This window comes from Ursus arctos, unplaced genomic scaffold, assembly GCF_023065955.2.
Source record: "Ursus arctos isolate Adak ecotype North America unplaced genomic scaffold, UrsArc2.0 scaffold_24, whole genome shotgun sequence".
Taxonomy (NCBI): Eukaryota; Metazoa; Chordata; class Mammalia; order Carnivora; family Ursidae; genus Ursus; species Ursus arctos.
In genome coordinates, this window is record NW_026622919.1 from 7,952,290 (window position 1) to 7,965,581 (window position 13,292).

A 13,292-nucleotide genomic window follows, 5' to 3' on the forward strand; every position below is an offset into this window, starting at 1 on the left:
AACATTTAAATGAATGGCGTGCTGTTGGCTTTATGCCAGGACTTCACGTTTGCAGCACATTTCCAAGGGCTTCTGGGGGGATCGAAGGACACTCATGGGTGAGTAGCCTCGTAGGGTTCTGGGAAGCTAAGGAACTTCTCCCCGGGGGAAGGCACCGTGAGCGTCATCTTGGCTGCACTGTTTGTGTGGAGAGAGAGACCGCTCCATCGCCACCCTTCAGCACTCAAACCTTCCCACTTCCTGACGGCTGAGTCACGTCTCAAGCGCCCAGTGGATTCTAAAGACAGCATTTGAGGCAAAAATGTCGCAGAGTCAAAATGACCCCCTTGAACATCCTTTTTCTCCCTTAAACCACCAAGATTTGCCCCTCCCCCAGAACTTCAAAAGCCAAGAATTAAATTTTCTTACCATTTTCAACAAACACCTCTCTTTTTCTGGGAGCTCGAAGCCTAAATCACTTTGAAAAGATAGTGGAAGGGAGAAAGGGAGTGATAGATACATGAAGGGAATTTTCATGTTTTATCTTCAAAGGCATGTACTACATTTACATTTGTAAAATGCACCCATGATACAGCTCCACTCTCGTTCAATTTTAGCAAAACCAGTTGTTGGCCAACGATGAGTTATAAGCAAGCACATGGAAGATTCAAGGATCGTTGCACAAAGATTCCCTGTCTGCAACAGAAACTTCCTCACATGCTGGGATGCGTTTCCTAAGATAGGTCAGTCCTGTGCTCCCATGGTCTATATGAATCATGAAGCCATAAAACAATTAGTACCTGAGGTGAAGAAGGTACTTCCCCTGAGTGGGTGCCCATTCTGGGCAGGAGGGAGCAGAAAGAGTATGCCCCCATGTGGCAAGACGGGGCACTGCATCTTTTCATATCTGGGAAAGAGCGACCATTCAAACTTGAATAGAGAGAAATGGTTTTGTAAATGATGGGCTCAGAACCAAGCAAAATTCCCTCAAGGCTTTAAAAACTAGAGTCACAGAGGCTGAGAAATGTAGGAAATATTTCTGTAGTTTTACGTGAAACAAGTGGAATATGAAACTGTATGTTAAGATGTATAATCAGGGGCTCCTGGATGGCACAGTCATTAAGCGTCTGCCTTTGGCTCAGGGCGTGATCCCAGCGTTCTGGGATCGAGCCCCACATCAGGCTCCTCCACTAGGAGCCTGCTTCTTCCTCTCCCACTCCCCCTGCTTGTGTTCCCTCTCTCGCTGGCTGTCTCTCTGTCAAATAAATAAATAAAATCTTTGAAAAAAAAAGATGTATAATCAATAGGGATTGCTAATATTCATTGTGCTTTTCGTGTGCTAGGCACTGTGCCAAGCACTTTACCTATATTTTAGTTCTCATAATAACCTTACTAAGAAGATGTGATTATTTTTTTAATTTATTTTTTTAAAGACTTTATTTATTTACTTGACAGAGAGAGAGACAGCCAGCAAGAGAGGGAACACAAGCTGGGGGAGTGGGAGAGGAAGAAGCAGGCTCCCAGCAGAAGAGCCTGATGCGGGGCTCGATCCCAGGACCCCAGGATCACACCCTGAGTCAAAGGCAGATGCTTAACGACTGAGCCACCCAGGTGCCCCAAGAAGATGTAACTATTAAACCCATTTTAGTACAAAGGCACTGAGGCACAGACACAGCATTTCCCTGAAGCCTTATGGCTAATGATTGACAGAGCCATGATCCCATGGTTGGCAGAGCCACGATCCCATGGTTGGCAGAGCCACGATCTCATGGTTGGGAGAACCACATCCTGTGGTTGACAGAGCCACAATCCTGTGGTTGACAGAGCCACACCTCATGGTTGGCAGAGCCACATCCCATGGTTGACAGAGCCACATCTCATGGTTGGCAGAAACACATCCTGTGGTTGACAGAGCCGCATCTTGTGGATGACAGAGTTACATCCGGTGGCAGGCAGTGTGATGCTGCATCTGTTCTCCTCACCATTTGCACTGACTGCAAATATGCAACACATGAATATGCATGGACTGGACGAGGGGTAGGAACAAATGTCAGTCACTATGGTAGGGATATTAGGGGCTTTTTCTTTAATGGAGTTACGTTTGCAGCTTTATAAAAGGGAAGCAGGATGAGTGTGGATAGGTTTAGAGACAGTCATAGCCTTTAGTTTTGGATGTCTTTGAGCAGAAGGGGCATCTGCCAAGACTGGGAGAACCACCTGGCTCTTTCTTAAATTTCGTGGGGCTGTCAAGAAGGGCTGCCATGGGCCTTGATTGCTCTGCATGCCAAGGCTGATGCTACCCCATGTCGAGTCATTACTTCGTGTTCAAATTCGGCATTAATCATATAAAGGAAGTCATGCTAGTCGCATAAACGCGTAAAGAAACAGAACCGAATTCTTAGCAAGCTTTGTCACACTCACGATGATAATTGAATTTCTTTCCCCAACCATTCTGATTCTCTGGGAAACAAGAAGGAAGGCAAAATAGAAGTAAACAGATCCTCCTCTCTCCCCGCTTTGGATCGGTCTCTTGATCTTGCTTGTGCATGTGTAGTACACAGTGGACAGGTGTCACCGACTGCTCTTCATTGTATGTTTGGTAAACGGGGTTTAGAAAGAAGGTATTTCTCCAGAGGTTTGAAGTTTTCTGTGCTTAGCGGACGAGGATTTGCCTATTTGTGCTAATTCAACCAGATCATTTCCATTGATGTCTTGGGGATATTTTTTAAAGCTCTCATGGCTGGTGATCTGTTAATTAGTGTTGCCGCATTCACTGGGGACTGAGGTTCCATCATGGGGCCCTGGTAGATTTGGCCAGTTACATCATCAGAGAGACGGAGGGACAACATCCTGTGTCCCTGGGGGCCTGGGCCCGTGGGTTATGAAAACAATGGTTAACATAGCATTCGTCTTGCATGATGTTCTCAGTCTGAGGTCCTTGAGTCCATAAGGATTCAAACATTTTTTTCAAAATTGTATTTTTTTTTTTTTTTTTGCTGGAGAGATCATCATAGCTTCCACAGTACTTTCAAAAGCAGTGCTGATGCACAATGGTTTAGAGTCACTGATCTGGAGACTTCAGCACCTTTCGCTTCACTGGGGAGGCAGTCAAACCCTGAGGGGCGAGGGATGGGGCTTCCCCAGGCAGCTGGGTTCGTGATGGCCCTCCAGCTTGTGCCCACCGGACCCGGGACGGCTTTGCTCTATGATACAATGTGCTGGGATGAAAATCACCTGCGTGATTGTGTGAATGTGTCACGTAAGTTCGCCCTGTGATTCAGCGGGAAGAATGAGCCTTGGACAGGTCTGTCTGTTCCTTTGCGGTCCTCAAAGAGCCACATCGTGCCTCCCCAGAAAGATGAAACTGGGGGACAACAGGCCAAGCCCTAGCAGTGGGTCCCTGCTTTATGTGGATTCTTAGATGCTGGAGCCTAAATTTAAAAAAAAAAAAAAAAAAGCTCTTTTGATAATGGGCAGCTTTGAAGTCTTTCCTTCTACCTTCCTGAAAGAATTGTAACCCTGTGTTCTGTGCTTTGTGTTATTAACTATTTTCAACTTATAGCTGCTTTACACCTGGAAATTGTAGAGCTAAGGGGTTAAGAAGCAGTGTTTCTGTGGATCCTTTTCGGGTTTGTCTCTGAGTGGGAATACTATAGACAGATTTCCACGGAGCCTTTCCCACCTTGGGGGTCACGGGACCCTGTCTGTACCCTGGACATTTCCAAGCTAAACATCTGGGACTTCAAGCCCCTAAATGTCGTGGCAGTGACTGCTCTCACTGCCCTTCTTGGGGAGCAAAGGAGCAGATCAACACTCTATCCCCACCCCAAGTCAACAACAGGACCCTGGGTAAGAGGTCGCCCTCCGGAGGCAAAGACCTGGCTTGACTCCTGAACCCGTCTGGGACTGGTTGTGTGACCTGGGACCAGTTAACTCCACCTCTCGGCTCTTCAGGTTCTTTATTTGTTAGAGGGAATGATCTCTGCTTCGTGGGGCCTTTGGAAGGATCAAGGAAAAGTTCTTAGAAGCACCAATTAGTTGATGTCACTGATGCCATTTTGCATTTCTGAACTGACATCGGCTGTTCCATCTCTAAATGTCCTTCCTCTTTGCCAGCTCCTACTTCAAAAGTGCCCGGACCTTTTCTCTCTCAGACAATCTCCCAGGGTCTTGTCACTATGGCCACCCCGTCACCCCACCCCGGGGCTTGGCAGTTGCCTCCGTGAGGTGGTCAGCCTTTGCCCACGGCGCCGGTATTCTGCTTCTCGGCATGCAGTGGTTGAACTCGTTTTGCCGGGAGAGGCAAGAAGATTCATTGCTCAGGAGGCAGCCATACTCTCTGTAGTGATTTATTTGGACTAATTTTCCTTGTTGCAGACTCATTAGAGGCTGTTACCAAATGGTGCTTATTTACCTTGGAGAAGCATGTCAGGTGTTCATACCCCCCCCCCCCCCCACGTCCCACTAGGGAAGGCGCCGACAGCAGCTCTCACACGCTGGGACCCCAAGGCGGAGCATGCAGCTTTACCTCTATTAACAACTCTTTCTGCTTCTCGATCGTTCCTACTACATGCTAGTACGCCACTGGAATTCCCTAACGGTGCCCCCATCCCTGTTGCTCTCTGTGCATATTTTGCGGGAGAGTCTGAGTCCGATCGTGTTGTGGCCCTGACAAAACTAAGTGCTGGCTTCAGAGACTGCCAGAGAGTATACATTTCCGCCCGTGGATTTAAAGGAGTTATTCATGTCCTCCCCGTCTGTTCTCAAATTGTAAAACCCCAAAGGAAGAGTTGCCTCACCCCCACCCCACCCTCCATCACCTCCCATTGGAGGGCTAGGTCAGGGGCGTGGACTCAAAGGAAGCCCAGTGAACTGGTGGTGTTTTGGACTGGTCCGGGAGGAAGGCGAGTGCCGTCCGCCACCACATGGCTTAGTTGCTGGACAGCGCTCGGCCGGGCTTTGCTTGCATCTTCAGCGTTCATGGACTTGAGGTCCCAAATGTGCGCTCGGTTTTCCACCCAGCCTCTGCAGTGCCTGAGACGTCAAGTGTTGTCAACTCAGCATGTACAAAGACCTTCCCCCTCCGGGTGTCGGGAACACCTGTGCGTACGCTCACGAAGGCTGTGTGATATGTGAGGTACCTAATGACACTCCTATGCCTGTGTGTATGTGTACAGACACGCACACGCACACACATGAACACATGCACGGTGTGCAGACCGTGTGGTGAGTGTTTAGCTTCGCCCCGTGCAAAAGCGTCTGGGAGGAGGCGTTGCTTTCCCTCAGAGACAGCAGCGGCCCTAGAGACCAGTTATGTGAGCTGTGGCCGCCGACGCTTGGGGGGCTGGTATTGCTGCATTTTGGAGGATCCATTGAAGGCCGCTTCTCCCTCTGGGGACTGGATTCAGCTGTTGGGAGAGAGAACAGGCCGGGACCTGGGGAAGCCTGAGTCTGCCTGCCTGGGGCACTTGCTTCCTCCTCAAGCTGACCTGCTGGATTTGAGTGAACAAACACACAGTGATTGTCAAAAGAAGTGTTTTGGTTTTATTTTTACTTTTGGTTTTTTTTCCTGTTTTGGAAATAGAAAGCAGTGTTCACTTAGGCGGGTTCTCCCGAAAAGGGCATCAAAGACCTGATCAAGATTATGTAGCGAGATTCTCTGGCCTGTAAGTGAAGCTCCTGAGAGGGTAAGATAAACACCCCTACCTTGCTTTACACGAAAGAAGTAAGGAGAGGTGCTGCCAGAAACCCAGGGTCAAGGCCAAAGGAGTCCTTACAGTTGCCCGTGGTCTCTTAATTTGACTTTGGGAAACATTTTCTGCAACTTTCAGCTTAGAGATGAGAATTCTTTTGCTTGTGGAGAATTTATAGAGAAGGGAAGTAGAACCACTGCCGAGAGTCCCTCCTACTCTTCAAGTCGATGACCATTGGCTTCTGCGAGCGAGCGATGGCCCCCGACACAGCCACGTATCCCTCAACCTTTTGCTGTTTCCTGCAGCCCAAGGAGCCACACTGTTTGTTGTCCAAACCAGGACGCTTTGACCATGAAAGGGGACACTCCTAATCCCCCCGGGATGGTGAGCCCAAGCTGGGAGGTATGGTTGCCCGGCTCCTGATGGGGATCGTACAACATGTTCAAGGGTCCTGCTCGTGACCTCTGAGTTATGACTTGCGGGTTCTTGTGTTCACTCATGCTAGAGAGACTCTCCTTTCCATTCGTGCCACTAGGTGTCTGTGATTTGCTCAAGGCTCTGCTGCTCCGGGATGCCGCTCGCACAGACGCATCCCATGCCAGGCACCACCGCAGACTGGGTGCTCCGCCTCAGACCTAGGAGACCACGGGTAGTTGGCATCACCTGGGTCTAGGAAACGACACCCTTCAGATATATCCCCCCAAGGAGAAGGTTTGGAAGGAGGGTTAGCTGGAAGTCCGGTGGCAGGGTACCATAGTCAGCCCGTGAGGGTCAGAATGTCCTGTGACACTCAGGCTGCTATTTGTCTGCCTGTCTGTCTTTGTGTCGGTCTGGCTGGCCGGCCGGCTGCATGACTTCCCATCTCTGCATGCCTCTCTGTATCTGCTTCCTTCTGTCATCTCTCAGGCTGCTTCCTTGTTCCCTTCGTGCGTGGAATGTCAGGCTGTACATGACCTTTTGGATAGAGAATCCGCACTTGAATCACTGGCCCCGTCCCCACTCCAGTCCCCCGTCCCCGGGGAGGAAGTCTGATTGGCTGGGCCTGGCATGTGGATGGGTTCCCATGAGGCGGCGAGACCAGGAGAGCAGGGTCACCCACGGTGTCATGCTGTAGGGAGAGAGGGACCACGTGACAGCCACCACGGTCCACACCTGCACACCTAGTAGCAGCTAAGCAGTTGCCTGGAGCCTCTCATTTAATCCTGGCACACTCCTGTGGGACAGGTACCATTATTATCCCATTTTGTGACTTAGGAAACCAGGGCACAGAGAGGGTAAACGGCTTGTTTAGCGCCACACAGCTGATAAGTGGACGAGTCAGCAGTGAGCCCGGCAGCCTGACTTCAGAATCTGAGCTCCTAATCACCACTCACTGTTGTTTCTCCCTCATAAGCATTGCTAGGGCACCCCCAGTTTCATCTTTTTTATCCTTTCCGGTCCCTGTGCATTGGGCACTGAATGTCTATTCGATGAGTGTTTGCGGAATGAATGAGTGAGTAAGCAGAGGAAGGGAGAGGGGAGAAAAAGAAACAGAAGGACACACAGTCCATTAGGAAGTTAGGGAGCAGACCCTTTCCCAGGGTGGAAAGCTTCCTCCTGCTGCTGCTTGCCCAGGCACCCGTGTGCACATTTTCAAAGTGCTCTCTCTCCCTGTCCCTCTGTCTTTGCTCAGACAAGAGCGAGAACGGCGAGGCCTATCAGAGGAAGAAGGCGGTGGCCACTGGCCTTCCCGAGGGCCCCGTCGCTCCGGTGCCTCCTCGAGGGAACCCGGCACAGACCGGAAGCGGCAGCTGGAGGAGGATCGCACTGCTCATCTTGGCCATCACCATCCACAACATTCCAGGTGAGGTCCTGCCCCTGCGCGGTCCAGCCACTGGCTCGAAGGGAAAGTCACTGTCAGCTCAACTGCCTGGCAGGAAGAGGGGCGCAGACAATCTGTGATGTGGATTCTTTTTTTGAGGGGTGCAGGGACAGAATGCAAATCTTCCTTGACTTTGTATTTAACTTGCGTTATCCCTGTGAGGGGCAGCTTGTATAAGCGTGGGGTGTCTCTGGTTCTGCTAATGCCCTTTCAAAGTATTGAGTTCCGTACAGTTCAGCACTAACGCTTACCTTACCTGCCTTCTCCCCGTGGGGACACCTGTCTGGAATGCCCTTGCCGGTCCTATCCTTTTTAGCATGCTGCAGTAATTTGCTTTGCGTCTCTGGGTTTATTTTAATTGAACAAAATGTGTTGACGCTCTATTTTAAAAGTAATATTATGTCTCATTTAGAGTAACGAGAAAACACAGATAAGCATAAAAAAGAATAAAGAGGTTCTTAAAAAAATAAATCGAGGGAACCTGAGGAGCCCCTTGGGTCACATCTAGGAATTCCAGCTCTGCCACTTACTCACTAGTATATCTGGAGAAGTTACTCGAGCTTTCCGAGCCTTGGTTTTCTCATCTGTGAAATGGGCGTAAGGTTACTACTGAGAGAACCGGGATATCTTTTGCAAAATGAATTACATTTATTTTGATATTTATTTTTCTTAGAGATTTTATTTATGTATTCGAGAGAGACAGAATGAGAGAGAGATCACAAGTGGGGGCCGGGGGGAAGGGTAGAGGGAGAAGCAGACTCCCCGCTGAGCAGAGAGCCTGATGTGGGACTCGATCCCAGAACGCTGGGTTCATGACCTGAGCCGAAGGCAGACGCTTAACCGACTGAGCCACCCAGGCGCCCCATTTATTTTGATACTTAAATGAGATGCTGTAGTGCACACACACGCATTCACAGATCCTAGTGAGGTACTTGGGCCGCACGAGCATTTGGAAAATGGTACCGGTTATTAGCATTAATAATACTCCTGTCCTCCCTTCCAGCTGTGACTTCCTCAGGCTTGAGTTCTTCAACGTTCTGACCCATCATTGGTTGTGCCGGAACTCAAATTACAGGAATGACCTCACTGAGGGAGTGTCCCTGGGTGATATATTACCTGAGCCCTTGCACAGTTCATAATGCCAACCTGTCACCCCTCCCCTCACGTTCTTCTCTTCGAGGCTCTTGTAGGTGTTGCTCCATGACCCTCTGGCTTCAATACTGGGGGAACAAACCGGCCAAACTGAAATTATTCTTCTTTGGGTAACTCTGTATTCTTCTGCTTACAAATGAGGACTTGTTTGTCTGGTTAGTTGGTTTTTTTGGTCATTTTTAAAGAATGAAAATTTTGATATGTTACGTATTCCAGTATATACTAAACCTGTCTAGAACACTATGCTTCCAATCACTTTTTAAAAAAGATTTTGCCCATTTAGTTATTTTAGAGAGAGTGTGTAAGCAGGGAGGAGGGGCAGAGGGAGAGGGACAAGCAGACTCTGCACTGAGTGCAGAGCCTGATATGGGGCTTGATCCCAGGACCCCAAGATCATGACCTAAGCCAGCCACCCAACCAACTGAGCCATCCAGGCCCTCCATTTCCAACCAGTAAAGCTCAGGTCATCCCCTAGATGAGAAGCACGGTCCTTATTGTCTGTATCCTGGTCTTAGGAATTTCTATCATGTGATTGTGTAGGCTGGTTTGCCCCCCAATTTATCTTTAGCATGTTTCTCTCATTTCCCTCTTGGCTCTCTCCCTTTGGGTCATGGGCAGACTCTCTGGTTTTTCTAGAGTTTGCTATGCAGTATTCCTTGAGACAAAGTCTTAGGGGGGACCCCAACACACAAAGCTGACCAAAGCAGATTTGTCCTGGTGGAAGGGTCTGGCCACATTCACCCCCAGAGTCTCAGCAAGCTCACTGGAAGACCTAGGGCTTATAACCTCCACAGTTGCTTCAACCTGTTAAATACTAATCAGTCGGCAAGAGAAGGTACTTATCTTGTCTTTTCAGTCATAATAGTTAGTAGCTGTCTTTCTGCCATTCAAGGCTTCTCCTCTAACCATTTGGAAATGAATAAAGATCTGTCCATTGGGCTTACAGTCACATAAGATAACTATACTGGCTTGAGGTGTTCCATGGTGATTCTCGTCTCCCTGAAGAATACAAAAGTGTTCTAAAATCCAGATTTCACAGCACTGGGCTTTGAGAAGCCGGGAAAAAGCTTTCCTCTGATGGCACCCTTCCTGTTTCCCACCTGCCACGACCCTTCTGGGTTTCCATGTGCTCAATTGGGACTGTTTCCTGGTTCATGTTGACAGAAGGTTAGGAAGAGTTCGCATCTTTAATGTTTATTGACTTCAGTAAGAGCTTTGATTAAGGCCAGAAACAAAAGCGTGTTAGCAGGAAGGTGTATGGGATGACACCAGCGTTTGATGATCCGCTGTCAGCACAGATTCAAAGGTTACTTCTTCCCTGAGAATAGACCTTCTTCTGGATCCTTGGCATTCCCGAGTTTGTGTTCAACCTGTGTCCCTATTATGGTGAATGTAGAAGTGTGTTTTTGAAATGAGAATTGAGTGGCTCGTAGGAACCTCAACTAAGTTGGCTTCATCAGAAGCCCAGTGTAAATGGTCCGTGACCTGGGGAGCAGCTGGCTTGCCCGGATTGAGAAGTTTGAGGGTGAATTTCTTCCCCAGTCTTGCTTTTTATTAATTGCATTTGAGTAATAAATTTTAGGTACTTGAGTTACATCAGTCATAAAACAGACCAAGATCCCTAATCTCCTGTAACTAACATTATAGCAAGGAAATAGACAATGAACATAGGGTAATAAGTGGATTATATGTTATGTTTGAAGGTGGTTGGTGCTCTAAAGAATGGACAAGTCCAGCAGGGCTGATGAGATGCTAAGGTGTTACAGAAAGGAGCTGCAATTTTAAATAGAGTGGTCAGGGTCAGTCTCACTGAGACCTTGCATCTGAGTCAGACATGCAGCTGTCTGGGGCAGAGTGAATGTTCCAGGCAGAGAGCAGCCAGTGCAAGGGCCCTGAGGCATAAGCACGTCTGGACCTCCAAGGAGTCCAGCATGGCCAGAGCAAGGTGAGTGGGAGGGAAAGGCACAAAGTGAGGACAGAGAGGTCAGCCCTGCCCCAGGTGGAGCTCACAGGCATTGTTAGGATTTTCCTTTTTACTGTGGGAGATGGGCCACCCCAGGGTTTTGAACAGAGAGGCATATGACCTGAATTGTGCTTTCAAAGCTTCTCTGTAGGCACTGAATTCAATCTGGACCCAGGAGGGGCAAGAGTGGCCTCGGGGAGACTGGGCAGAGGTCACGGTAGGAATGTGAGTGGCAAACAGGTGTCTCAGACTGGGGCAGTTGTGCTGGAGGCACTGACAAGGCCCCCATCCCGGTGTCTGCTAAGGGTGGAGCCGTGGGGTTGCTGATGTAGTAGACGGGGGGTGTGGACAAAGACGGGAGCCAGGAAGGACCCCGACGTTCCAGGACTGACCGGCTGCGAGCAAGGAGTCACCACCAACTGGGACGGGGAAGACCCCGTCGGGCAGGTTTTAGAAGCGCAAATCAAGCACTCGGCTTCGAACGGTGAGTTTTGGTTGTTGGCAGACATTCAAGGGGGGATGCGGATCAGGTAGTTGCATGGACAGATTGGGAGACAGGAGCAGAGTCTGGGCTGTAGAGAGAAGCCCAGACCGGATGCAAATCACTGGCACATAGGTGTCGTTGCAAGCCCTAGCGCCGATGACATCACCAGGGTCTAACTGCAAGTAGACGAGTCTCCGAGGTCCCCCTGGGGCCCATCCCCGGAGCCTCGGGCCACTAACTCCCGTCCAGAGCAGTTCAGTCACCCGCAGTTACAGGCAGCAGCTTCCTGCCCTTTGATGGGAACCATATCGAGAGCTTGTCTGTCGCCAGCTTACTTTTGAAAAGGTCTCTTTTTAAACATTATCCTTTATAGTGTATTAAAAATTTAACTAGAGCTTTGACGTTCCCTGAGACTCTGGGTTTTAAGATAGACTTTTCACAATGTCTAAAAGGATCATTGATTTTTTTGAAGTTTTTTTGTCTTTGCTGATTCAGGTTCATGTGTCCTGGGGATGACATTTTCTTAATTTTCTTTTTTTAATGTGGAAGTAAACAGCAGAGTTTGTTTGCAAGTGTCCTGTCTTCCTGAGGTTCCTGGCGTGCGAGGACACACACGTAGGCACACACAAACACAGACACACAAACACAGACACACACACACACACACACACACACACACACCCGGGGCGATGGGTTAACATTTAATACACGTGTGCAGGGATGGATGCGTTCTGAAACTTCTGTGGCTCATCGTCAACCTCAAGAACCTGGGAAGAGCTGGTGTCCCCCTCACACGCAGCCCACAGGCAGATCTGGGTGTTTCATGGGCCTCCTGAAGACCGTCCATGGCCCTGAAGCAGGGAAGAATCCCCACTTTCGAGAAGCAAAGGCACAGTCATGCGAGCAGTGTAAATGTTTTAGGAGGAAACCCTCATGACTGATGAGGACCATCAGACGTGAGCCCCTCCGGCTCGTGTAGCGGACACAAACTCTCCGCACGTGGAGATGCTGCCCCTCACATTCCCCGTCCCTCCTCTGGCTTGGCCCGTGGGCATGGGCAGCGGGCTGGGGCGCTCGAGTCCTTTGGAAAATGTCCTGGGGAAAGGACATGTTTTCTGCAAAAACAACTCTGTAGCCTTTGGAGCATTGTCTCTTAAAGTGATTTTCATGCAGTATCATGCAGGCTCAAGGGCTCTGAGCCTCCAGAGGTTCCCGGGCCTTTGGAAAACAAGCTTCCTCTCTGCGTCGGAGTGGAATTAAAAATCAACTAGCAATCGAGTTCCTCCTAATCTCTTTTCATGAGTGGCTTATGGTCTCGCCAGTGCACTATAGCATTGCTTTGCATGCCAGAAAGTTAAATTTAGAGCTTAAAGGGATCTTCCAGAGGTTATCTCCTTCAAACACTACTCCATTTGGTGATTCAGGGCGTGTGTGTGTGTGTGTGTGTGTGTGTGCACGCACATGTGTTAAATTACCACTGTGATTCCTTTCAGCCCGGGCACTGGACGAGTCTGTGAAAAATAATACAGATAGTACAATATTCTTTTCATGTATTTTATAGTGTTAATCATCCCTTCCTTTGAGACACCCTGCTGTATCCTGCGTCTGCGTCTGTCGTGATCTTATCACTCTGAATGGCAATTATTTAAATGTGTCTCCCTTCCCCCGATTGGTGGAGTTTCTTGCAAGGAGCACCATGCTGTCTGCCTGTTAGGAGCTCACATGCTGCCTGTTGGAGCTCAGTATCTATTCGAGCATGTGGAACGACCGGCGCACTTGGTACCGAGCCTCATCCCAGGAGGGCGTGTCATTCGAGAGCGTGGGGGGGGGGGGGTCCCAGTTCCCCTTCTCCCTTGGCCAACCAGGCGGGCTAAGGGACGGCCTGCAACTCCTTTGGGTCTCCGGGACACGGTGGGCTTTCCTTTGCATTTGAAATTATTTATTAATCCATAGAAGAGGCAAGCTGAGTCACATGCTTTTTATTTTCCTCTCATTAGAATCAAGAGTCAAGTTTACTTTGCTGGTTGCTGCCGTGACCTAGAGTGAGCTAGGGTCACTGCCTGTGTCCCCAGAACAGCACGACAGTTGATTTTAATTACTCGGCTTGTCTTCCTCGACAGTTCCTATTAGGCTACATTTCGTGGCTTTACATGAAATGCT

At 49.2% G+C, this 13,292-nt stretch overlaps 1 protein-coding gene across 18 annotated transcripts in view; it reads left to right on the forward strand.

Annotated features, from left to right (window-relative positions):
• Window positions 1–13,292, forward strand: part of SLC39A11 (solute carrier family 39 member 11) — a 565,309-nt gene that overhangs the window by 260,188 nt on the left and 291,829 nt on the right. For all 18 annotated transcript variants that reach the window (XM_057318037.1, XM_057318040.1, XM_057318035.1 and 15 more), the window contains one exon: window positions 7,345–7,515. In XM_057318037.1, the coding sequence (XP_057174020.1) occupies window positions 7,345–7,515 (171 nt within the window). The remainder of the gene's footprint in view (window positions 1–7,344; window positions 7,516–13,292) is intronic.